The sequence below is a fragment of the Coffea arabica genome, chromosome 7c, assembly GCF_036785885.1.
Source record: "Coffea arabica cultivar ET-39 chromosome 7c, Coffea Arabica ET-39 HiFi, whole genome shotgun sequence".
NCBI lineage: Eukaryota > Viridiplantae > Streptophyta > Magnoliopsida > Gentianales > Rubiaceae > Coffea > Coffea arabica.
In genome coordinates this window covers 3,990,576-4,017,759 of record NC_092322.1, presented here as the reverse complement: position 1 = coordinate 4,017,759, position 27,184 = coordinate 3,990,576, and the positions used below count along the sequence as shown (strand labels likewise).

The 27,184-nt window shown below is 38.0% G+C and overlaps 2 protein-coding genes and 1 long non-coding RNA gene across 3 annotated transcripts; all 3 read left to right on the top strand.

The window, feature by feature from the left end:
- The first annotated feature begins 6,783 nt into the window (after positions 1-6,783).
- On the top strand, positions 6,784-8,348 carry LOC140010207 (uncharacterized). Its single transcript, XR_011817482.1, has 2 exons — positions 6,784-7,133; positions 7,262-8,348. It is a non-coding gene; the product is annotated as an uncharacterized lncRNA (long non-coding RNA).
- Positions 8,349-8,656: 308 nt separating this feature from the next.
- Positions 8,657-10,011, top strand: LOC113698409 (uncharacterized). Its single transcript, XM_027218224.2, has one exon. The coding sequence runs from the start codon at positions 9,165-9,167 to the stop codon at positions 9,903-9,905; it is 741 nt and encodes a 246-aa protein (XP_027074025.1). The 5' UTR covers positions 8,657-9,164; the 3' UTR covers positions 9,906-10,011.
- A 9,173-nt stretch (positions 10,012-19,184) lies between these two features.
- Positions 19,185-23,476, top strand: LOC113698414 (triacylglycerol lipase OBL1-like). Its single transcript, XM_027218231.2, has 5 exons — positions 19,185-19,584; positions 20,919-21,115; positions 21,223-21,256; positions 22,181-22,800; positions 22,942-23,476. Exons 1-5 carry the CDS (start codon positions 19,257-19,259, stop codon positions 23,251-23,253), a joined length of 1,491 nt encoding a protein of 496 aa, XP_027074032.1. The 5' UTR covers positions 19,185-19,256; the 3' UTR covers positions 23,254-23,476.
- The last annotated feature ends 3,708 nt before the right edge of the window (positions 23,477-27,184 follow it).

Below are 27,184 nucleotides of genomic sequence, written 5' to 3'. Positions count from 1 at the left end.
TCGGCAAATCGAGCAGCCAAAGAAGCTTGAGACCGGAGATGAGTTAGAGGATATTCCCTTGGACCTCTTAAAACTCGATCAGACAGTCCGCATTAGCACTCATTTGCCCGACCCACTCAAAGGACAGATGGTGGATTTACTAAGGGAGTATCGAGACGTTTTTGCTTGGGTCGCCGATGAGGTCCAAGACATGCCACATCATCTCATGATACATAAGCTGAATGTCGATCCTCAACCACGCCCCGTCCAACAGAAAAAAAGGCACCTCAGCCCAAAGCGCAGTAAAACAGTAGGTGAGGAAGTAGACAAACTCCTACCTGCAAAGATAATCAAGGACGTGCAATATCCGATCTGATTATCCAACCCGGTCATGGTAAAAAAAGACACGGGAGTCTGGAGAATGTGCATCGACTTCACCGGCCTGAACAAGGCCTGCCCCAATGACTGTTACCTATTGCCTAGAGTCGACGCTCAAGTGGATTCGACAATGGGTTACGAAATCCTCTATTTTCTTGATACCTTCAAAGGGTATCATCAGATCGAGATGAGCGAGGAGGATCAAGAGAAAATGGCCTTCTACACAGATCAAGGTGTGTACTGCTATACCACCATACCCTTCGGGTTGAAGAACGCCAGAGCCACGTATTAGATCCTGGTCAACTGGGCTTTTAAGTCTCAGATAGGTCGAAATGTTGAAGCATACGTGGACGACATCCTCCTCAAAAGCAAGGAGATCTCAACTCTACTATCCGACCTAAAAGAGATCCTTGAGATCCTCCGTGATACCCGGATGATGTTGAACCCCAAGAAATATATTTTTGGGATTATTTCGAAAAAGTTCTTGGGGTACCTCGTATCACGCCGACGTATAGAAACAAATTCTGACAAGATGAAAGTAATTCAACAAATGTCTCCACTTCGGTGCACCCGAGACTCGGGGTGGCAATTGGATCGAGTTCGGATTTGCGGGTCGGATTGAGGTCCAAATATAATAGAAAACTCGCTGACCCGAATCTGACCCGCCAACCCGAAATGGGTCAGGATACCTGAGACGAACCCGAAAATTTCGGGTTGACGGATCGACCCAAAATGACCCAAAATTAATTTTAATTTATTAATTTATCACTATAATTTCTAATAAAATCAATTTCTAACAAAATTAATTACATCATCAAGTAATAAAAATTTAAATAAATAATTTCAAACCAAATTTAAAATAAATTAAAATAGCATAAAAGAAAAAAGAATATAATATATTATTTGTTCAACTATAATAATTTCAGCATCACACAAGTTAAATAAATTCATTTAGGATTAAGTGATTGATGCCTTTGAAAAAAAGAATGATTTAATTTAGTTAGATAAAATAATTTTTATATTTATTAAATTATTTTTAATTCATAAACGGGTCATATCGGATCATATTAGGTCACCATGAGTTGATCCAAAATTAACCTGTTTTCTTTTCGAGTTCATCAGGTTCGACCCGATTCTGACCCAGACCCCCAAAATCTTAACTTAAACCCATTAATTTCGTGTTAGATTCGTGTCGTGTTTTCGAGTCGTATCAGAAATTGCCACCCCTACCCGAGACGTGCAAAAGCTGATAAGGCGACTAGCAGGCCTCAACCGATTTTTATCGCAATTCGCTTCTAAAGTACTATCCTTCTTCAAAGTCTTGAAGAAAGCGGACCAATTTTTCTGGACGGAAGAATGCCAACAGGCCTTCGAACAAATGAAAAAGTATCTCCACCACCTCCCAACCCTCATCTTACCTTAGCTTGGGGTCAAGTTGTACTTGTACTTGTTTGTCACATATGAGGTGGTAAGCGCCGCGCTGATATGGGAGGAGGGTATCCAAATACCGATTTATTATATCAGTCGGGTCCTTCGAAGGCACGAGGCCAGGTATACTCAGACGGAAAAACTTGTCCTTATCTTGATTCATGCAGCCCGTAGGTTAAAGCCCTATTTCTTGGCTCACCACATCTACTTGAGGACAGATCAACCCCTCAGGTAGGTTTTGTCGTGCTCCAAAACTTCTGATCGTCTTACTAAGTGGGCTATTGAGTTGGGAGAATATGATTTGTCCTATAAGCCCCGGACGGCCATCAAAACTCAGGCCCTTATGGATTTTCTGGCCGACCTCACTTTTAGTGAGGAGAAAGAGACCACCTCAATTTTTTTCGAGCCCCAACGATGGGTCTTGCACGTGGACGGCTCATCTAACAGTGAGGGTAGTGGAGTCGGTTTGCTCCTCGAAGACCCACAAGGGGAGCTGTGTTCGTACGCCTTGCGGTTTGACTTCACATTCTCTAATAATGAAACCGAATACGAAGCGGTCATCACCGGCCTACAGTTAGCTCATAGGTTCGGCGCTTGACACATCTTAATCAATAGTGGCTCATAACTCGTTGTATGCCAAATACTTGGTGAGTACGAGGCCAGGGGAGAGATTATGCGACGCTACCTCTTCAAGGTCCACCAGTAACAGCATACTTCGAGTCTTTTGAAATTCTAAAGATATCTCGATCGCAGAACAAAAGGGCTGACGCCTTATCTCGGCTCGCCTCTATCTCTTTCTCCGACCTGAATAAAACGGTCTTTGTTAAAGTCTTGGCCGAACCAGACTATGTAGAAAAAATCGTGTATCCCGTTTATCCATGGGACACCTGGATGAACCCGCTGATTTGGTTCCTCAGTCAGGGAGAGTTTCCAGAAGATCGAGTCGAAACGAGAAAACTTAGAAATAAAGCGGCCAGGTACGCTATCCGGAGCGACCTCCTATACAAGAGATCTTATCTCGGCCCGTAGATGCGGTGCGTCACACCAAACGAGGGAGAGAGAATTTTTCAAGACATACACGAGGGGTTTTGTGGTGCTCACGTCGGCTATCAGATGCTAGTAAAAAAGGTTTTATTGCTCGGGTACTTCTGGCCTACTATTCGCCGAGATGCCCAACTCCTGGTTCTTGGCTGCTCTTCATGCCAACATCATGCTCCTGAACACCACCAGCCAACTAACCTCATGATTCCTATCACCTCGTCCTGGCCCTTTGAACAGTGGGGTACTGACATAATTGGTCCATTTCGTAGAGCCCCAGGTAATCATATCTACCTGGTAGTGACGATAGATTATTTCATCAAATGAGTGGAAGCCGAGCTCCTGAGGAGCATAATTAGTTCAGTAGTTTAAAAGTTCTTCTAAAAGAATGTGGTCTGCAGCTTCGGATTACCGCAGGTGGTCATCTCAAATAATGGAAAATAGTTCGCGGATAACCCTTTTAAAGGATGGTTCGAAAATCTCAGCATCAAACAACACTTTACTTCGGTGGGACACCCCTAAACTAATGGACAGGTCGAGAATTTCAATCGCACATTCCTCAATGGTTTCAAAACTAAGCTGTATCAAGCTGAATTATATTGGGTGGACGAACTCTCCAGTGTGTTGTGGTTGTACCAAACCATCCCGAGATTCGCAACCCAAGAGATCCTATTCTCTTTAACCTATGGATTCGAAACGGTAGTTCCGTTCGAGTTCATTACCCCGAGCCCTCGCATGGTGGCTTTACAGCCAAAGCCAACGGAGAAGAAAGACGGGTGGACCTCGACCTCACCGAGGAGAAACGCGACACCGCGGCAGCGAAGGTCGTACTATATAAAAATATCCTAACTAGTTACTGTAATGCCCGGGTCAGACACCTACGGTTCAGTCCGAGAGACCTTGTATTCCGAAAAAAATCGGTTAGTCGAACTGAACCTTAAGGCAAACTAACTCCCAAATGGGAATGACCCTACCGTGTTATTGAGTTTAGTCAAAATGAATATTGTAAATTAACTTATCGGGATGGTTCTCGGATACCCCGAATTTGGCACGTTGAGAATCTCAAACTGTACCACCCCTGAAGGGTGTTCAATGTATTAGCATTTTGTTGTGCAAGTTATTTTTTCCTTGATTATCTTCTATTCCAAGAAAAAATAAGGGGATAAACACGAGAAGAAAAGGAGAAAAAAGGACAAGTATAAAAGATATGAAGCCACTAGAATAAGAAATCAACAAAATAGAGGATGAGATGATTGAAAGAACAATTTCATTGATGGAAATCAGAAAAAATACAAGTACAAAAGGCTGAGGTCAAGGGCGCTTCTAAGTGCCCCTGCCTCGGTCCCTTCCATTTCTTCACACTCTCTTAGCTCGGTAGTACCCTTCGCTTCGGTTCCATTGGCCTCGATCCCCTCCGCCTCGGCTCTTTCGAGGGTGAGCTCAAACTCCGATAGCCATCAGTTGAATTTCTTCCGAATCTCAATCAAGTCCCTACCGATTTGGATGCTCTCGGCTATGCGGTCACAGAGCTCCTTAGCATCTTTATTGTAGTTGGCCTTCTCCTTGAAGGAATCCAACTCTTCAGGAGAAAAGAGAGGTGCGACTTTGTTAATGGCCGAGGTATATCTGAACATATAGTTCGGCAAGGTCAGCTCCCCGAGATCACGAATGAAGGCCTCTGACTTGTGAAATGCCTCCAACGCCGAGGTACCGGCCTTCTCGATAGCCTTCCGAGATGATTGCTCTTCTTGGGTTCGTCGATTTTTCTCATCATCCAGAGCCGTCCTTAGAGAGTTGGTAGTTGTCTCGAATTGCTCCAGTTCGGTTCTGGCCTTGTCGCGATCCTTCTTGGCTATCTTCAACTTCTTCTCCAGCAAGGAGATCCTGTTTTGGACCTCAACCGAGGGCTGATGGTTCTTAGAGAGTTAGGTGTATCGCTGAGATATCTCCGGGACAAAAGCCGCGGTGGAAGCCTATGCCACGGAGGCACTTTTCATCAGCTCCTGGGGCGTTAATTTCCTGATGTAGGCATGGTCCCTCGGCAAGACGGAGTGTACCAACAGATTGTGGGCTACCACAGGATTCCTACATTGGTCGTTGACATTGACCTTCCACTCCGAGCACCAATGCGCGCCATGGTACCTCTTATCCTCTCTGGCTTCCTGAGACATCACGTGGTGGAGATTCCACAAGGAGGACCCACTGACAGGAACCTCGATTGCCGAGATACCCTTCCCTCGGCCCGGTGGTAAGGTTGCCACCGTCACACTTCGGGTTATAAGCCCCTGGGGAATGTTTGGGCCAGGGGAGGCCCCTTTGCAGATGATGATTGGGATGGAGCGGGTCGTGACGGCCGCGGGGCTCTTCTTTTTCTTCGACTGAGCAGTGGACGACTCGGCCGCCTCCTTCCTCTTAGCCGGTCTTTTGGCTACCTCGGTCGAAAATCTTCGTCACTACATAAAAGGGAGTATTACTACTCAGAATTGCAGGAAAACTAAAAGCACAAAGTATGAATTGAAGAATACGAGGTTTTTGGAGTCTAGTGGAGAAATATGGAGGGCGACCCGGACTGATGAGAGCTCAGCTGATCCCGCTTTTGACCAGTATTGCCTCAGGGTAGGCTCAGCTATTAATCCGAAAACCTGACCCGAGGACTTTTTGGAAATTTTCTTCTTTTACATCCCCCAGGGAAGAATCCTTGGTCGTAATGGGTGGCATCCATCAGAAACTCCTAGGGAAGTCCTCGACAGGAATGAAGACAAAATTATGCTTCCACTCTTTTATCGAGGAGGGAGCATCTACAACTAGTTTCGGCACGTTGGCATTCCTGTTGCCAAAGTAAAACCACTTCTTCTCGTTTCTGCTGTTCTTGATTGCATAACAGCAACGGAATAGATTGGCTGTTGGAGTCAGCTTTTGAGCTCGACAAAGCAGTTTGAATCCAATGATGATTCGAATTGCGTTTGGGACTATCTGGGTTATCCTCACCCCCAGTATCTCAGCACGTCCTGAAAAAATCTGGTGGTTGGCATTTTTAGTCCGGCTTCCAATTGATCGAGGTAGATTGCCGATCTCCCCTTAGGAGGCCTTTCGGCTGTCTGATCAAGCCGAGGGTGGTAGATACTATAGTTCCGACCGAAGGAATATTTGCGGATGACTTCGGCCGCCTGAACCTGACCAATTACACTGTTGAAGTTCGGGAGTTGGCTAAAATCCACCATCGAGAGATCCGGACGGGAAGACGTACTCACCTCCTCTTCGGATGGGCCAGACCTCTCTGCTTCGCTGAAGTTCGGACCTGCAGTTTCCCTATGTGTGCGAGCTATTTTAGCTATGATTAGAGAAAGAAAGGAGTAGTAAACTTACTCTTGAGGGCTGTCGAGATATCGAGATTTGTCGAGGTGAAAAAATGATGATGGTTTGCTCTGTGAAAAATGAGAAGGCTCCGGGTGTACGTTCGTTCAGAGACCTGTCATTAACGTTGTCAACTGTCTCATCATCTTCCCTTTAACTATACATGCACGCGACCTGTTATCATCACGGTTTGTGCCCCGACGCCACTCAAAAGCCTCAGGAATGGACGAGTAAGCTACTTCTTCCCAAGGCTTGGGGGGGCTTATTGAGGATGGCCACTCCGGCTCGGGATGATCATAAATGGAATTCTTGAATGACCCCTCTTATCATAAGATTCATCTCGGGTTCCTTATGTCATCTCGGTTATCATAAACACCTTGTGGGCCGAAGTGGCCTAGGTCTCTGTCGTCACCCCGGAATGGATTGATGAAGTGACCCCCAACTGCCACCGCAGCCTACGATTTGACAACTGACAAGCTATGGATATGACATTTGACACACTGACCACTGGTCTGACACATTGGCCGCCTAGAGTGGTCAAGTCAAGGGATCTGCTGTCTTAATCTAATGTCTAGGGAACTGGACTCTATTGTCTTTCCCTCCAAATTGTCCTCTATAAATAGTAGGATACCCCACTGAGAAGAGGGAGGGATCTCTGGTAACACAATCTTACTTTCCCTGCACCTCTCTCAAATATCTCATCCCGGACTAACTTAATCTTCGGAGATTAATCGAAAAACTTAGTCCCGTCTCTTACAACTATTAAGCAGGTGATCCCGGTGTGATGACCCCTTCGAGCAGAAACTCCCTTGACCTCCGAGCCACCTCTTCAGGTCAAAAATAACCTCTTCAGAGTACTAGTTGCTCAAATTTCTGTTTCAGAGGTGTGAGTGAATGTTTCTGCTCAGCAGACTGACGAGCGTTGATCAAACACTGAGTGCTCAATCCTTTTTGCTGTCCGTTCTTACTTTTGTCTCATGAGACGGACCCTTTCGATCGTCAAATTAGATTTTTTTTTTTTTTTTCACATTTAGCGTGCAAAACGTTATCATCATCCGCGGCTGACATATTTCATTTGGTGCAGGGCATGAGCACATTCGGTCATTACTGCTCCGGCCGGCAGCGTGACTGTATACTCCGAGTACTATCTTTGATCTCTCATTCTTTCTTGCTACACTTAATCCTAATCCACCTCCTCGCGACGCGTGCCAATGAAGCAGTCACCCCGTGGGCTTGTACTTGTATACTGCTGCGTTGTTTTAGTTGTTACGAGGGGGATGAGATCCGATGTGCAGTAATTCCAAGTGGTGTGGAGTACCCCTCTTTGAGTTGATGAAGTAAAGGTGCGTGGTGATACGAACATTTTTTTTTGACATTTTTCTGGGGGTTGGGGCTGGGCAGTGGGCACCCCCACTGCTTCTGAATTTTGGAGCTGTTATCTTCTGACGGATGTCACGTGACAATGGGGGCTCTTCCTTTATCATCATCATTGTTATTATTATTTTTTTTTTTTGGAAGCAAATCAGGAATGAAACAGGTGAAGGAAGATCTGTTCCTGCAACAAGCTACGATTGAAACTCAATGAAAATTCGAATCAGTAGTTTTGGTTCATGCACCTTGACCTTGAGTCCAACGACCCCCACTGCCATAATATTGCCATGCCTCTTCCCTCCACCACAGTCCCCATCGGAATTTGCCGATGTACCTAAAATATGTATTAAAGAATTAGGAAACAAGAGATATTTTGTCTGATAATGCTATCATTGCTAAACCTCATATTACTACAATAATATATGCCTCCATCGATGGGCCTACTGTTCTATCACATTCTATTAATGTTGACAGGTTCGGTCAGCAAATTTAAAAAAAAAAATTTTTTTTTTGAACACGATCATTCCATGATATGATTTCTAAATAATTTCTTCAAGCAAATGACCCCCAAAAAAATTTTTTTTTCTTACTAAGAGTTGTTAATAGATAAACATATATAGTAGTACTTATTGTTGTGACAACCTCCATTTCCCAAAGAAAAAAAAAAACAACAGTTAAGATTGAAAAAAATGGAATTCAAAGTTCACATTGGCATCTTGCTGAATTGAGCATAAAGACTTTAACTCTACCAGAATTTATTTTTTTTTTTTTTTTTTTTTTTTTTTTTTTTTTGTAAATAACACTTTTGCCTGCAAATACCTACAATTACAAATATGTTTGCGACACTGGTAGTGTCAATAATAATTCTTTATATGAGCCAATCTAAATAAATGTAACATATGCAAAAAATAAGATCTCAAAGGCGATAGGAATTTCGTGTCATAAATCTTAAACCACTCATATAAACTATTTTTAATTGAGGCGATAAAACATGTAAAATATCAGCAATGATTTCTTACAACGAAGAAAATCAGACCATCATCAAGGTGGATCAACCTTAACTTCGGACTTAATTCCTTTTTTGGATGCCGACATGTTGAATCATATTATTATTACTTCAATGCTGCTGATCTAATCATGAATCATGAGTTTCTGTTTAACAAAGAACTTCACAATCAAAGGGCATGTACAAATATGTATACGTTTCGCTCATTAGGTCCGGAAATATCAGCAATAATGTGTGCTATAAATTAGTGCAATTATACAATTCTACCCGCAAAATCCATAAATCATTGTTGTCTGATGATATACAAAGAATGTCAGAAGATAGAATAAACAAAGGCTTAAGAGAATAAATATCATCAAGATTTGGTGACACCAAAATATATCATATCGAAAGATAATGTATTTTAATGTATATACACTACCACATATCTCATTCCAGCTATATATACTGCAGGCCAGCCAGCTTCATGTAATTTACCAGTGTGGTAATGCATGTTAGTGTCTACACGAGGCTATCTATGTAGCTCTCCCATCCTCCTGCCTCCTTTCCTGATTCCAAACCCAAAGCAAACATTTCTCTCCCCCTCTCGAGCTTGAGGATCGCAACAGGCATGAAGATAGAGCTCCTCAAATCAGCTTCACAAAATCAATTAGGATCACCAACAACGGGGATGCACCTTGGCAAGTTCTACCAGTCTTCTGCGACTACTAATTATCTGTATGGTATTTCCGAGCCACCGGAACTCGGATCATCTAGTAAAAGTGCCACAAGTACTGATCCAATATTTCTAAATCCATATATTGTTGCTTCAACATCGTTCATCTCACTCGCGGGCAACCCTGTTCGAGATTCAGGCGGCATTGCTACTGTAGGAGTTCCAGAATTTACGCCTGCAAATGGATCGTCATTGTCGAATCCATTACAGAAAAGAAGCTCCATGGATGCGATGAGAGAAATGATTTTCCGCATAGCAATGATGCAGCCGATTCACATTGACCCTGAATCGGTAAAGCCACCAAGAAGAAAGAATGTGAAGATATCCAAGGACCCTCAAAGTGTGGCAGCTAGGCACCGGAGGGAACGGATTAGTGAGAAGATCAGAATTCTGCAGAGACTTGTTCCAGGAGGGACTAAAATGGACACGGCTTCTATGTTGGACGAGGCGGCCCATTACCTTAAGTTTTTAAAAAAGCAAGTGCAATCCCTGGAGCAAACTGCAAATAATAGGCCACTGAATAATGCTGGAATTCCGATGATGATGGCGACATCAGCTGTAGATTATTCTAACCTGGTAAAAGGATGCCAGCATCAGTCTGTTCACCTGGGCTCCTCTGTACAAATGCTTACCTGAGAGAGAGTATAATTTTGGTTATCTGTATCTAGTGGAAAAGATTTGGGGGGGTTTGTAAAGAAATGGCTCTTTTTGGCTTGTTTTTAACATTATTGACACTTTCTAAGTCTGAATGCCTTTCTTCTCTTATTTAGCAAGTCCAAAATTGGAGGAGGAATGAAATCAAGCTCACTGTCTTCACTTGTGCAAGTTTCTATTATGGTAACAAGCCAATTATCGTATAAATTAAGCAACTTCGCTCTTCTAGACCAAGTAAGGGTCGGTTAAGTTATCGTAGGTATTTCTGTACCACCAATGTCAGCTTTAACACTTTTCTGAACCCATGTCGTAAATAAATAGCAAGGGTGGTGCAGCACCACTCTATTAACTACTTGTTCTCTAGACATCATGCAGGAGGGTGAAGTAAGAATATAGTTGAAACACAAAATATTGCTACATAATCAAGACAACCAAAAGTCCCCAACCCCCTCCCCAAAGGAAAATAAAAAATAGTAAAATATCTTCAGACTGGGGCCACTTAATTCAGACAGAACAATAATAATGTATTTATTGGTTTAAAGATGACAATTGGAGTTGACATTTGCCTTGCTGAGGGAAGTGATGAGGCGAAGGGTGGGGTGGGCACTTAAATGGTACAAGAAGCCCTGCTCTATCCCTCATATTAATTAATTAAATATAATTAATATTTTCAATATATCTATTTTTTTCATGTTATGTTGGGTTAAATTATTAGTAATTAGTTTTTCCTAATAATAATATACTATTAGCACTAGTAGTGGTGATAATAGTTTTTCTAATCCCAAAGGTGCTAAGAGGGGAGGAAAAAAAGACAAAGGGGAGATAAAGGAAAAAGAAAGGTGCCCCCGCACTGGGGGACCAGGGTAAGGCAGCAGGGGCGGGCGAGATAGCCAGCAACTGACCTGTCGACGGGCAAGTTCATCAAACAGTTGGCGTGCTAAGGCGCAAATTGCGACCAACACAACTTTTAGCCAAGTCCCCACTCAAACATACTCGAATACATTTCGCATAAAGGAAACAAAAAAAAAAAGCACAACTTATTATAGATGACAGATTGAAAAATTTAGAGCGACTTCGCTGGAGATTTGAGGCTTGTTGCAGATGCTTAGGTGATGAATGCGGCTCTTTGGCAGCAGCAATGGCAAGCGGCGAGCTCCCCAAGTTTGAGCTTGCGGGTGATTGCGTTGTTTCCAATAAAATGGACAAAATTATGGGAAACATAGGATATGGAGTAAATTTGCGCATAGAGCCTTGAGGTAAGTGCAATTTTTTAGATGCTATCCATCTTATTTTAATTAAAAAAATGCATAAAGAGTTACAAGCCCAACTGATTTACGTCCGGAGTTCTTCTGTTTATCAGCTCATCATGGATTACCTCACTGTTGTCTCAATGATGAAAAACCAGAGGCGAGGAACGTCCGGAGGAAAGTTTCATTAAGGCCAAGAAAGAATTCTTCTGCACATTAAGGCCAACTATTTCATCTTCACTATTTTGAAAAAAAAAAAAAAAAACCATAAATGCACCGACGATTTTATGCTTTTTGATGGAAATTACATATAAGTATTTTCCTTGGAAATTACATAAAGTGAAAGAAAAAACTGACAATTTTGTTATTGCAAGATATGTTGCAATATTACCAGATTACTAAAGTTAAATGGCAAAGTTTAAGGCTGCATATTGTTTGTTGTTCTAAGAGTGCCAAGACACTAGAAAATATTACCAGATTTGTAAACAATTGCTTTGGGCCTTGCAAGACTCACCTGGAAAGATTTTTTCGAATGTGTTGGGTATGAAGTAAGTTCCAGACATCTTGTCTTCAAAAAGTTCTGTATTCTGAGTCATGCCGAGATTGGTAAATAGGTACTAGTCTGCAATGGACTAAATTGCGGTGGTGACTCTGGACTTCAGAAAGCCAGGCCTCATGCAGTTTGGGCCTAGATTGGGGTGACTCTGGACTTCAGAACACGAATTGACGAGCAAATAATCGACGAGCAAAATCTCCAATGACGTCAATCTGGATTGGACAAATCCCTCTTCCCTATATAACTGGTGCCTTCTTATTAGTACAGGCGGTGCTATCATTCCCATGGATGATTACTAGGTAGATGGGGACATTTTTTGAGATCACAGAGGAAATTTTCTAATAGGTTTTGTTATCAACATCGGAGAGTGTCAAATATAATGGTCTGGAATTGTCATTCAGAATACGTGATCAAGAAAAGCAGTTTTGCTGCTGATGCTCTTTCCCAACATGGCTTGACAAATTTTGGAGCTCTGGAAATAAGTGTCTAATTTGTGAGACTCTAAAACAAATTAAACATTTAAAAATGAAAAAAGAAAAAGACAAAAGCAAGTTGTAATTTGTGAGCTCTATCTAGACTAATTTAAAATTTAAAAATGATAAAAAGAAAATATAAAAAAAAAAAAAGTTCTCCTATGTTGATAGATATTATAGTAACACAACACCATTTTTTTTCGTTTGGAGGATTATCAAAAATATTAGATAGTTTAACACAAGAAATCCAAAAGTTGATACTACGACGCCTTGTCCTCGCCGCAATTATTTAAAGTTTAGGCAGCAACTTCTGAAGATTTTTTTTTTTGTTTTTTTATGAATATTTCTATTATATATCTTCCGATCATTTTTTTTATCATATATATATATATTACGTCCTTAAATGTACTTAGTAATCTTTCTCCAAAAAGTCCCTAAAAAATGTAATTCAAACGAGCTCTTACTTGGGACTATATAGGATTGCTATTGTATTTTTTGATGTCGTATTTATATATATGCAAAAAGAGTACGACATAAATCTTTTTATTTTTCACATAATGTATAAAGCACATATCTATTTTAATAAAGATTATCAAAATTTGTGATATGCTGAAGTATACTAAATGGATCGAGTATAATACCAAAAAATTTATTGTGAGTGTTTGATAAATATATGAATGTGTACGTATTATGAGTATTTTTTTTTAATCTACTTACAACGCATGTAATATGAGATTTTACTAACTATCCTGTTAAATTCATGTTAATGTATGTCTAATTTACCTCCTCTAAAACATAGGAATGAATGAAAGTCTCCAAACTATTAAGTTATTGTACAAAATTTCTATAGAGCTATACAAAAGTTGAGTGAGAAATCTTTTTTGGAGACTATGCAAGACCAATGTACCTAAAGCAATAGTAACAAAAGAATAAAATGTTTAGCAAAACTTAGCAATAGTTAAAAAATTTTAGTTCCATAATTTTAAATATATTCGTATTATTAATGTCCGATTTTTGTGTGTAAGTTTACTAAATTTGTATATTAAACCAAAATTTGCACCGTCATTTTTTGAAAGCTTTGTAAAATATGTTTGATGTTATATTTCGTAGTATTCGTTCTCGGTGTTGTAGAAATTATGGTGAACAAAACTCTTGTTTTATGAGAGGAACAATTTATTTTTTTCTTTCAGGAAACACTTTATGCAAATACTTTAGTCCCCACTATGTCATTTGTATCCTCCTACAGCCTACAGGAAGGTAGAGAAATCGGTCCCTAGAGCGATGGAATCGTAATCAATGTCAAGAAATTGAGTCAAAACCAACCATGCAACCCATATCAAGAAGTCGAGTTAACACCTATAGCCTATAGTTTTCTGCTTTTTTCTTTGAATTTCCATTTTTTTTGCTTTTTCTTTCTCTTCTTTTTTTTTTTTCCTTCCTTGCACGAGCCTTCAAAACAAAATTACAATAATTAAGCAATTTCAGGATATTTATTGAGCAATTTCAGGATATTTTGCTTCCGGACTTCCAAGGCATTGGTAAGTTTGGAAGTCCGGAAACCAGATTCAATTCAGTAAAGAGGAGAACTGTCCAGGAATGACTATATATAAATAAAGCAACGCAAGAGTGGTTGGAATGCAATGAAGCAACTAAGAAGGAAGAATCCATGAGGAAAGTAAGGGGAGTTATGACAAAGAAGGAGATAAATGGGTGACAAAGAAGGAGATAAGGGGAACTATGCTGAATACTAATGCAACTTTGAACATGCAGAAGAGGAGAATAGAATGAGGGACTGTTGTTGTTAGGAAGGAAGATGGGAATTTGATAGAAGCACAGGCAGGAAGTGAATGCAGAAATGGTGAGCCAACTCAACCGTGGAGGAAGCGCATGCGATCGATCAGAAAGGCTTTTCTTTTTATAAGATTAAAAAAGATATGAATGCATAATATACACGCTCAGTAGTGTCTCTTCGCAAAAATCAAGGTATACTCCTTGATATATTTATGTTGCTGAAGTTTAATGCTCTGGTTGCTAAGGATCCATCATCCCTAGACTAACAAGTGAAATCAGATGGCCGGCCCGGACTCCACCGAACTTTTGTAAACCAAATAATGAGTCAAATCAGGCAGAAATCAACTGTTTGTCGGATTTCATTTGATCTTTTTGGAAGATTTGATTGAGAAAATACTAGATTTGGTCGAATTGCACCCTTTTTTTTCTTCTGAATATCTTGATTAAGATTCCTATTTTTTTTCCCCTTAAACCACTGTCTAAAGTGTAATGTAGCCTGATTAATTACCGTTTGATTAGTTCATATCTTTTTAGTATTATATGAGGAGTATTGGTAATTACAAACGTGAATTAAATCTTGAAACACCATATAAAACATAGTATTCTGAAGTCTAATTTAAGTATCAATTAATAATTTAATTTAAATATTTTATTTTTTTATTATCAAACATAGTTGACTATATTAAAATATGAATTCATTATATTTAAGTGTTGAATTGGATTATCAAACAGTCTTAACAAAAACTCGATCTTCCCATATATATTGTAGTGTCTCCTGCGTGATTTAAAACTTGACAGAATTGTATGCACGCATGGATTCACCCAAAAAAAAAAAAAAAAAAAGGAACGTTTAAAAGAAAGAATATTATAATAGAGACAACATCCAAAACGACAAAAACAGGAAAGCTATATTGACGCTTCGACATGAGAAGCATAAGAATTGCATGACACTTTGACACGAAATTCACGACTTCGCTTACAAGAGCACGCAGCACATCAAGTAGTAGTAGAACTCAGAGTTCTGAGATCATGTCCTCGTAACCATCCGCCTTTAGACTGGTGGCCATCACCTAAGTGATTTATTTCTAAAAAATTCAGACAAATATACTGTGCATCCGTCTGATCCAGTGATGGTTCAATCCTCTCCAGATTATTTCTAAACCTCTTTAGGTTCGCTCTCTCCCCTTTAGTGTAGGATAGAATAGATTTATCATCTTCGGAAAAAAAAAGAGAGACCATATCCTCATATTTCGCTGACGGACAATTGTCTACTACTGCTGCAGGTGGCAGCTTTGCACTTGGTGGAGATATCGCCGCCATAGTCGGACGATGGAGGGAGGAAAAGCAAACCCATCCAAATCGCGTTTTCATTGATTCAAAAAACCTTAATTTCCTTTTCTTGTTTTTTCCCCCACCTTTGAAATAAATTGTGCAAGGAAAACATTTCGCACGTTTGATTAAAAACATTGATGGTAGCTATAGCCTTAGAAGTCTCTGTCAATATCTGCTACCAGGGATTGTGAAGATGGAAGCCAGGCATCAGAAGAATTGACTCATTGAGAGGAGGATTGTTGACAACTCACAAGGATGATCGGCTGGCAAACGAACCGAACAAACATATTAGGAGGAGGAAGGAACTGAAAGAATCCTTCGCTGTGCCTAAAATTAAAAAGCACGCCTTCTTTGGGAACATATTCTTTTTCCTCTTTTCCACAAACTTCTATCCTTTCCGGTGTATACTTGCATGAGGTTGCAATACCCTTTTTTTTTCCTCTCCAAATTGGCTCATCCTCGTGTACCAACATACTCGATGGAATTTCTTAGGTGGAAGAAGGAAAATTCGTTTCGTTTAATTGTATTTGTAAACGTACTCCTCATAAATTACGGTCCATTGATTGCACTTTAGTTTAGGATGCCCAATATATGTAAAGCCTCAAAATATAGGAATTGATATTCCTACTTCCATTTTAGTCTCTTGCGCTCTAATCTATTCATTGACTAATATGCTCCTAAAAGTGCAAGACACTAATTTAAGAGTGCAAATATCACTTTTCTAAACTTTTTGAGATCAAAATATTTCAATCATTGAATTCGAAAACAGTTTGGATATGCTCTTCTTTTGTCAATCTCTAACCTTGTTATTTTCTTATTTTATTTTATTCTTTTCATCAAGTATATATTTTGGAGGTTAACACGTAAAAAGCGAGTAGTGAATTGGGGTTGTTGGATTTTTGTCGGATTGTGTCCAGTGGATATGATTCTTAATTCCCACTAATGACTGAACCGGTGTATTTTATTTTCTTCAAAGGGTGTGAAGTTTTCTTGGCCGTATTTTATTCTTTTTTCTCGAGTCAAAAATCAACAACACACATAGTTAGATTAAACACTCAATGAGAATCGAAAGAACGGTCCAAACGGACAATCTAAGAGGGACCCATAAAATAACTGGATTCAATCAATTAGTACCTAAATCGATCATCTATGAATCTTAAATCCAGAAATTAATGCTTCACAATCTCTCTCGATGTGCGACGGGCGACCCGAACCCCCTGGGCGGCGGGAGCACACCCTCGCCACATTGGTCGTATTTTATTCAAGGTGGGTACAGTTTGCGGAGCCATGGGCAATTGTCCCCCCCCTCAAATTTTATGAAATTATAAAATAGATTTGATATTTTGTAGTTTTTTTCACTTTTGCACCTCATTTACATTCCCTCAAATTCTTTAAAAATATCGAATTGCCCCCTTTAAGTTTTATAAAATTGTAAATTAGCCTCAACATTTTGTAGGATTTTCATTTTTACACTTTATTTTCACCCTCTCAATTTTCTAAAAATACTTATTTGCCCCTTCCATTCCCATGTTCTGTCAAGTTCCTTATGTTACCATTTACAAAGTTTGAATATTTATTTATGTCCCCTCCTTCAAATTTCTAAAATTATCTCTGTATATATAAAAATTCTACATAGATTCGCTTTATGAAAAAAATTTCATCCTTTTTTAGTTTAATACCACTATGATGTTAATAGTAAATCTAAAACAACAATATAAGTATGGGATTAATTTTTATAAACTGTCAGTATAAAATATATTTTTTTTACATGAGCAGGTATAAATGAATGACACACTATTATCATTCAAATTTTAAATTCACATTTCGTTCATGAGTCATATATCTATACCTGTTAGTGTGAAAAATTTTTACACTATAGTGTATTTTAAGTATAACAATATTCGATCATCCATACTGAAAATTTAACTCCATTACGAATCAATACATTGATGATTGCGCCCCTAACCATAGGTCTTAACTCTGCCACTAATTGGGTAGATCTAGGATGATGCACAACATTTACTGTTGAGTTGTGATCTTCAACATTTTGAACGAAAAATGAAAAAAGGACATTAAGTGCGATCGAATCTTTCTTCCTTTTATGACTGAAAGAAGTGTGATTCAATCTAATTAGCGGCAAGAGGATGTATATACAATGGTCGCTTTTGCAGAAGTCCTATCCAAGAGAATTATTGATCCACGCGCTTGTAATTATTGATCCACGGTGGGATTACTTCGCTTGATTGAATATATTAGATAAAGCAAGATGCCCTTCCAATATGTCAAAATTTTGTCTGCTTACTGATAGCAACATTTTTTTTAAAAAAAAAGGAAAAAATAATTCTAAAAGCCTGGGCTTCTTTCCATTGCATTGGAGTAAATTTCTCTCCATTATATTACAATAAATTAATTTAAAAATTACTTTCAAAAACTAAGATCATTTACTCCCTCCATCCTACTTTGATAGTTCTGTTTCTTTTTTCACATAGTTTAAGAAAAAGTAGTTAATTTTGTTGGAAAAGTAAATTTAGATTGCTATTTTCCTAAAATATCCTCACATTAAATATGGTACAACTTTATGGGAACTTGAATTCATGGTAAAAAAAGAATCAACTCTCATTAAATGAAGTAGGTTTATAGTAACAACTACTTACATTGAATAAGGATATTTTAAAAAAATTAAAATACAACTACAATTTTCAATTGGAAAGTGGACTATAATTTGGGACAGAAGAAAAAGGAATACAGAACTATCAAAGTGGGACGGAGGGAGTATAATATATTTCGTCACTTGTGTTACTTAAAATTTTGTATGAAGTTGAGTAAAGTTTGCTGTCTGATTAATTATTACAAAATTTATATCAATTTTGACTCGATTTTTTTTACGGTTCAAATGTGTTATGCTATTTGAATACTAAAATAATCTAAAAAGAATATTATTTTTTAATAAACTGATATAGAAATCAAAGCAAAAGTAATGACATAATTGAATGATTTTATAATAATTTAGATAAAAATGAATGGAGAGAAATCCAATGAATGGAGAGAATCCTAATTCCTAACCCAATTCTAATGACTGGCTTTCGAGTTTCTTTCATGAACACCTTTTGCTTTAAAGAAACTTTTAAACCTAAAACATGATTCAAAACTTTTGAAAGATTTTTAATATCTACTTTTCTATTTAAAGTTGACTGACCTATACCTCAATATTTGATGAGTCCTGATTTCCTAAATATACTTAATAAATCTTGACATGAAGTTTCAGAATCATGTTACACACGGTTAGAAGCATAGAAGAATGTATACTGGGCAGGATACAAAAGGAAATACTCTGATTTAGAAAAGAAAGCATTCTAATTGTATTGAATAAAAGAATTTGAAATTTTTCCCAAAAAAGATTACTAATTTGCATACATTTAACGTCAAAAAAATATGCATGATCACGATTGAAGTTATTCTAGATGCCAACGACAATAATTTGTGTGAGTGTAGATGCTTCTGGCTCAACTCGATGTGTCTACAACCCCATATAATTGAGGGAAGAGAGGCACATATCCTTTTTTTTTTCTACTTTTTTGGTGGATGAGGAATTCTATCAGGAAAAGCGGTATATCATCCGACCTAGTAAAGTCGTGCAATTGAAAGAAAATGGATGTTGAGTTAGTTTTCATTTTACCATACATTATCATCAATAACAGGTAGCTGAAACGATGTAAATAAGTAGCTGAAACAGTAGGAAACGTTCTCCACGTGCGTGAGCATAATTACCTAAAAGAAGAAAGAAAGAGGAAAAAAAAAAACTTGAGCAGGGCAAACACTAATGGCTCCCTCTCTATATATAGGGGTCTTGCAGATTCAAGGCTTTCTCCAAGTCCAACTACTAGTACTAGCTAGTGAACCAATTTTATCATCCTAGTTCTGATCAATTACTTCAATGGTTGATCTCGGTCAGGAAAAAATGGCTTGCAACAAGTCATTTTGCAGCAATTATATGCTGCTAAGTCCAGAGAAAGCTGGCCTCGTCGATCTCGTTTGCTTCCTGTTCTCCAGTAACATATATAACAGAAAATTTGTGGACGTTCCCAAAGGGACTAAGATGCCTTTTGCACCTAGATGGATCATATTTCTTACGGTAGTGGCGCAAATACTTTTACGACTAGTCGCAAAACCCGTGGCATGGTTAGGGAACTTGCTTGAGCAGTGGCTTAACCTGCTGCACATGAATACCAACATCTTCGTGCTCATCTACAACCTAGTGACTGGTAGACTCTACTAATCCCCTCGTCGGTTAATGATTTTACTTTACTACTTACGTCGTCTTCTATATTCTTCTTCATTTCTTTCCACTGACGTTTACAACTTTGCTCACTGCAGAACCTTTCTGGACAACTCATGAGCTTTTGTTTTGATATATAGCTAGGGAATATGGCTTTGGGAATTTCAAGTCGTCCATGAGCTGATTATAATTCATGTTTTTGCACTTGTTCATGTTTTTGCATTTATGCATGCATGGATATCTTCCATTAGATGTACTGCATCGATCTATGGATATCTTTCTTTCTTTCTCTCTCTCTTTTTGTTTTTTGTTTTTTTTTTCCTGGCCGCTTACGTCTCTTTAAGTCTTTATTACGGGAAAGGTATCATGCTTGAAGGGTAATTCAATTCAAGCATCTTACTATAATAATTTCATCATTTAGAGACGGCCATGGCAGTTCTTCGAACATCTGACGTCAGCGAACGGTGCACGGTACAAATGCCTTGCAGAATAAGGTCACAACCACATCAGGGCCCATGATCCTCCGCATCTCTTTCGATTTGGATTACTACGGAATGCACCCGATCTTTTTAAAATAATATGAACCAAAAACATAATTTTCTAAGAAAAAGATTTCAACAGGTAATTGAAAAATTTATAATTTTGCTATGTTGACTCTCATTTATTTAAGAAGGGAAAAAAAAAAAGAGAATAAACTAAAGATCCGGTTCAGTATCTGTAGATTCACGGATTTATGATGCATGCTAATGAGATATCATGGCAAAAAAGGCGATGCCCTCCCTCCTCCCCCCACCCCACCCCTCCCCAAAAAAAAAAAAAAAAGATCAAAAGGACACCTGATTTTGGGATTTGTCTCTACTGATTTTGTAGATCATATTCAACAGAAGTGAAAAAAGAATATTTGTAGAAATAGGAAAGTTTCCATCGTAATGATTATTCCCACCCCGCCACCTGGAACCGACAGTACATTACCCAGAATATCTGATTATGATTACAAACCATGAAGGTTCAAAAAGAAATTTCTGATCCTAAAATTTTGTGTAGAAGTTGTCGCACAAAGTTGGAAATATGGCCTGCTAGATCTAAATAGCATAGACGGATAATCAAGAGCGTTCTTGACCAAATGTGTGATTAAAGTGTACAATCTATCTGTGAAGAACTAAAGATTTTAAATTCTCTCTATTTTGCAGCACCAGTATATCACTAATCTTCTTGTATTCTGCAGCTTGTAATCATTAGACCACCAAACTTGAGCCATTACAGTGGCTCTTTCGATCCAATCAAGACTCAGTTTCAATTCGTTTTCATTTTCAATTGTAGGTCAAGTCATAGGCATCCCGGACGAGACATCGGCCAAGTACCTGTCGGTTCTAGCATTTCTGGACTTGCGGCAAGATTTGGATGAGAACATCGCAGCTGGGGATAGTAGGTATAATCCCCATCTCTCAATAATGGCTGCCAAAGTTGCTTATGAGAACAAGGCTTTTATTGAATCCACCGTCACCGACCACTGGAAGGTAATGACGACATTAATCTTTTTCTCTTCCTCTCCCTTTTTTTTTTTTCCTCTTTGAAGTCCAGCATCCTGATAATTAACGAAATCGGGTTTAAAAAACTTTGGCAGATGGATTTCGTGGCGTTTTACGATTTCTGGAACGGTAATTATTTCCTACCCAAGTCCTAAGCCTTATCAAGTAACTAGTATATTTGTGTTAGTTTATAGGGATAATTCTGAGGTTTCTGACAATTTCATTGAGATTATTTGAGATTTGAAAAATTATACATGCCTATATTATCATTTAAAATGACAATAGTATTCTTAAATATTTTAATAAGATTTCCTTGTTTCGTATGCTTATATTTAGAATGACTTTAAAATTATTTTTTCATTGTTTTTCCTTCTTATTCTTTTTTATTTTAATTTTTTGCCAAAAAAATATAAAATTATCACTATTATATCTGGATTCTATTGTAACTAAATGTCTAACTAATAATTTTTTATGAGTTAATTTTATACGTAATTCGATGTTTTTTTGCTAATCTTTGTTTTCTATTTTTTTGGTATTAAAATTAACAATAAATCAAAAGGAAATACCCAAAATCACTACTGAATTATGATAATCCCACTACTCAAAAATTCATAAACTCTAAATCAATCATTTCAACATTTTATTTTCTATCTTATAAATCTAAATTCATAATTAAATACCATCAAAAGTATCTTATTATAGTGATAAAATTATTATTATAGTTGTTTATCAAATATTAGGTATGGATATAAAAAATTCGACACTTTTTCCTTATAATTACATTAGATAATCTTATAATTCTATAGAGAAGTAAATTAAAACTTATTACACAAGAGTATTTTTGGGTATTCGTTTAAAAATTTGACCAAGTCAATATTATTTTAAGCTTTTGTTATTAAAGCTATCAAATTAAGGGAGGGATGTGTAATTTTCAAAATCTCAGGGGGCTCAGTGAAATTGTTAGATATCCTGAAATTATCCCTAGCTTATAATCGTCGATCGACTCCCCAGTAACGACCACTGTTATCATGCAAAATCTTTCCTGTTTGGCAGATTATCAAAAGAAAGCAACAACACAAGGTTTCTTGTTCCGGAAAGATGAAAACACCGATACGGAAACGATCGTGGTGGCCTTCAGGGGCACTTCGCCCTTCGACACTCTAGATTGGGTTTCAGACGTTGATCTGTCATGGTACGAGTTCCCCGGGTTGGGAAAGGTGCATGCCGGATTCCTCAAAGCACTCGGCCAGCAGAAGCTCACGGGTTGGCCCAAGAACTTGATCCAAATATTTGGCGGCCACGACTATGCTTACTACACTGTTAGGGGAAAGCTGAAAGAGCTTTTGAAGAAGAATGACAAGGCCAAATTCATAGTCACGGGTCATAGCCTGGGCGGTGCCCTAGCAATTCTGTTTCCAGCAATTTTGGCGTATCATGGGGAAACGTCGATGTTGGAGCGATTGGACGGGGTCTACACTTTCGGGCAACCAAGGGTGGGAAATGAGCAGTTTGGAAAGTTCATGGAAGACCAAATTAACAATAACTTGCTCCCTAATTACTATAGGACCGTTTATTGCAACGATATTGTGCCCCGAGTCCCCTCTGATAACTCCGTCACTGAGTTTAAACACTTTGGGACGTGTGCGTATTTCAACAGCTTCTTCAAAGGCAAAGTGAGCACGTCCATCCACCTCCCTCTCTTTAGTTTCTCTATCTATATTGCAAACTATCACTGATCAGAGCGGATTTCTTTTTTTTTTTTTTTCATTTTTTTTAACTGGATTAATTTGTTTGTGTTATGATTGTGCTGCAAGACTGTTGACGAAGCGCCAAACAAGAACTACTTCTCGATCTTATGGCTCATACCTAAGATCATAAACTCTATTTGGGAACTGATAAGAAGCTTCATAAAAGGATGCGTTTGGGGGTCTGATTACAAGGAAACTGGTCTCATGCAATTGCTCAGAGTTGTATGCCTCTTATTTGGCGGCGTACCGGCACATTGTCCGCCTGACTACGTTGATTCGACAAGGCTGGCATCAACGGAGTTATATGGTACTGGTGGTTCATCGACTGAAGGAAAGACCAAAAATAAGTGGGCAACTGAACTTGATCCTCTTGTATAAGTTAGCAAGCTCCATCATCAGAAGTTCGTCCCTGTTCCTGGGTGTACGCATCTGCTCTACACCTAGTGCAAATAATAATCTTCCACTGTGCTTTCTGCGTGCATTCAAGTAATCGAAGCGATTAGGTTATGGTTGAGGTTTGGGGTCAAATCTAAGTGGAATGCTACCGCCATCTTTGTACTTTGCTCATGTCTGCATATCAATAAAAGAGCTGAATCCCAAATCGAACTCCCTTCAGTTTTCCAGTACGTGGTTGGTCATGAATCGACAATCAAGGAAAACATTCATTGTCGTACTAAACCAAAGGCAGGATAAATTAACTACGGCACTAACACGTAGGTTTATTCTTCCTTTTTTGATTGGTTGATCCAAGGGAAGGCAAATGCCCATTAACAAGAAATCAAAACCCCTAGAATGTCTGCTCCTAACAAATCCTTAATGCCTGCCAAAAAGAAATTTATGTCAAATTATACGTAATTCAATGTATGCACTGTTAAAATACTATCATCCTAACATCAAAACTGAGGTGTTCGGCTAATAGACTAGCCATATTAAGACAAATTTGTTTAGTCAGTTTGTGATTGTGATGTAGCTCCGCCGGACATGGATTGTGTCCCCCCCCCCCCCCCCGGTGGACTCTGGAAGGATCGGATAGGAGAAGTAACGAAGTGATGTGGGCAATTTTGCCTATTTGGTCGCTGGCATGAGGTGAGTTGGAATTGCCTCAGCTGATGAAGAGACTTGCAACTTGCAGGTAGGAAAGGCTTAGACAAAGCTAGACTCCTCTCCATTGCATTGGATTGAGAGAACTTCTCCCATTAAACCTTAATAAAATTAATCTAAAAATTATTTATTTATTACTTGTATTAGTTATAAGTAAAATTTTATATGAAATTGAGCAAGTTTTGCCGTTTGATTAATCATTACAAATTTTGTCACAAATTTGATCCATTTTCACCCTTCAAATGCTTCATGTAAGTAGAATGTCAAACAAATATTTTTGATTTAGATATCAAAAGAAATATAATGACACAATCGCATAATTTTATAATATTATATAAATTGAGATATGAATACATGGAGAGACCAATTGAAAGAATTTCAATTATATAAATTGAGATATGAACAAATGAAGAGTCCAATAAAAAGAATTTCAATTTCAATGCAGAGGATCTTAACCCACTTAGCCCACTCAGATACCGTACTTCCACTAGGTCAATTACCATATGGGACGGACGGGGGCTTCGGCCTTGTTTAGATTGCTGTTTTTCGTCAAAAAAATTACGTCATTTTTCGTGATCACATTTTCCTATTACTTTTTTCCCTTACATACATCAAATCGCTACAGTAATTTTTTCATGAAAAATTATGAAAAATGCAATCCAAACACAACCGAAGTTTTCTCGACGCACGAAAATGGTAATTATCAACGTGATTAGCAGCCAAGGGGGAAAAAAAAAAGAGGCAAAGGCCGATTGAATAATAAGCTGAATCTAGACACAGCATGCAGAGGCCGATCAAACTGGTGTACGATTCCAATTAACCGACGTTAACTGCCTTCTACGTTGAGCAGCGACCGCCTTGTACACGTTGATTTCCTTTGAGACACTTCAAAACAACGAAGTAATAGTAATATTCAAACTAAATTCCTGTACTCGATCGCTTATCACGAGAAGTGATTTACTATATATATGAACCAGAGGCACTGAAAAAAAGAAAGGGATTGCAAAGGAAGCGGTTGGCAGACGGGTTGTTTTCTCGAGTTGAGATAGAATGCATCAGAATGCAATCACCCTAACAAATGCCCAGCACTCATCTTTGATCTTACCCCAAATTACCCAGCCCTTGTGTGTTTTCAAAGTGCTTTTAATTTTCTTGCTACAAAGGTACTCGTTTTGCCCTGTTTCGGTTCTATTCATTCATAAATCAAATCAATCTGGCGTCCATCCTGCGGATTCGGGTTACTGGCAACCAAACTTTCTTTCTGGGCAATACCGGCGACCTTTTCCGGACACCCTTCGACGGCCATAAGAATTTGTTGGCAGAAGGAACGTCATCACAGGACAAACCGGACGAATTATCTTCCTTGGCAAGTCGACTGGTGGGATTCATCCCATTTATGTGTATATGAATGGTCGAAAAACATGTAAAAAATTTCCTCCATCCAAATGAAAATATTGAAGCCTAAACAATATCTAAGGGTCAAGCGTGCTAATGCATGAACATGGAAATCCGCGCGACAAACAGTCGAGGGCCGATTGCATAAACTGAATCTCGACAATATGCATAAACTGCTGTTGCTGTACAACCCCAAATTACCGACGTTAACTGCCATTTTTATTAGCCCGCCACCGCCTTTTACCCATTGATTACATTTACGACTTCAAAACAAACTGAATTTTTTATTATTCAAGCAAACTCTCTATCTCTCTGTTTTTTTTTTTTTTTTTTTTTTTTTTGTAACGCTTCTTCTCGGTCCACCTAAACAGTGGCCGCACTGGAAATAATTGTGGATCACAAGTTTTGCAGTGGTCTAACTTTGAGCTGCGCGGTGAAAGTTGTTCCGTCAGTCGTCCATGACAAGGACTTTGGAAAACTTTGCCGTACAATGATGGGCAATAAACTTTGCCCTCTATTAATATTACTTGATTATTCTTTGAATATTAAAGTTTAACGTGCCCTCTATCAATTATTGCTTTGGAAAACTTTAGCTGGTGGACTGACAAATTTCTATCAATAATGCTCATTTCAATGTCACATTTTTTAATGTTTAGTGGAAATCTCTTCCCCACATATACATATCTAAAATGTGATCACCATGAATCCTTTTCACTTTTTTTTTATAATGTGTCAAAACTTCGTGAGATATTTCTTTTTTTTACAGGGAAAAGGTTTTTTTTTTTATTATTTCATACCATTGCAGGATCCGATTTGGATGCTGTGAAGGGATTTTTTTTTTTCAATTTCCAGCAGTTGCCATCTGATTGGATGTAATGACACAAAGTTTTGTTTTTCTTTTTAGATCGGTCAGTGATCAACAACTGGTAATGACATTTAGGTTTTAAAATTGAAAATCTTTTTTGTCCTATTCATTGATTTATTATCGATCGACGACTAGTAACATGGATTAGATTCTTTATTAAATTTTGTTTTATAATTGATTATCGATCAACGACTAGTAACATGGATTAGATTCTATATTACATTTTGTTTTATAATTGTAAACTTTTTATCCTAACTATTGATTCATCATTGATCAAAGGTCACTAACAAGGTTTAGGTTCTATTTTAAAACACAAAGTTTATTTTAAATTTAATTCTATTAGATCAGTTCGCAACCTTTTTTCAATTTTGTTTACTTTTATGTGTAATTTGTTAGGTCACTTGCTACTGGAGACTTAATATCAACTCAATATCTATAAACATAGATAGGATCATATTACAAATGTGGATTAATGAATCATATTTATTTTTGGTATTTATGAATATTATTTATAAGACTTTAATATTTTATAACCAATTATAACTATTACAATTGCATGTAAATATGGAAATTATATAAGTTATTTTTACTAAATAAATTCTATAGATTCTATGATAATTCTCAAATGTTCAAACATTTTAAAAAGAAAATACCAATATATTTAAACATTAAAAGGAATTATTAATAAGGACAAACAAGGAAAAATGAAAGTGAAATATTTTTTATGAGTATTATTTTTCATTTTTTGTAATAATAATTATTTCCATTCTAAATTAAAAAAATATTGGGCATTATTGGTAGAAATTTGCCGGGTAGACTATTATGAAATGCACGGCTAGTAACGTCTAACGATTTTCTTTTTATCGATTTTGCCAAATTCAGAGAGAAATTACACGTGTCCGCCTTAATTTGCTATAGACGGACGGGGAGGAATTGGTTAGTACATAA

Excerpts from the sequence above, each read along its gene's own strand:
- LOC113698409 (XM_027218224.2), top strand. The coding sequence starts at position 9,165 with ATGAAGATAGAGCTCCTCAAATCAGCTTCACAAAATCAATTAGGATCA.
- LOC113698414 (XM_027218231.2), top strand. The coding sequence starts at position 19,257 with ATGGTTGATCTCGGTCAGGAAAAAATGGCTTGCAACAAGTCATTTTGC. Across the intron at positions 19,585-20,918 it reads CATCTACAACCTAGTGACTG|GTCAAGTCATAGGCATCCCG; the intron begins GTAGACTCTACT and ends TTTCAATTGTAG. Across the intron at positions 21,116-21,222 it reads CCGTCACCGACCACTGGAAG|ATGGATTTCGTGGCGTTTTA; the intron begins GTAATGACGACA and ends AAACTTTGGCAG.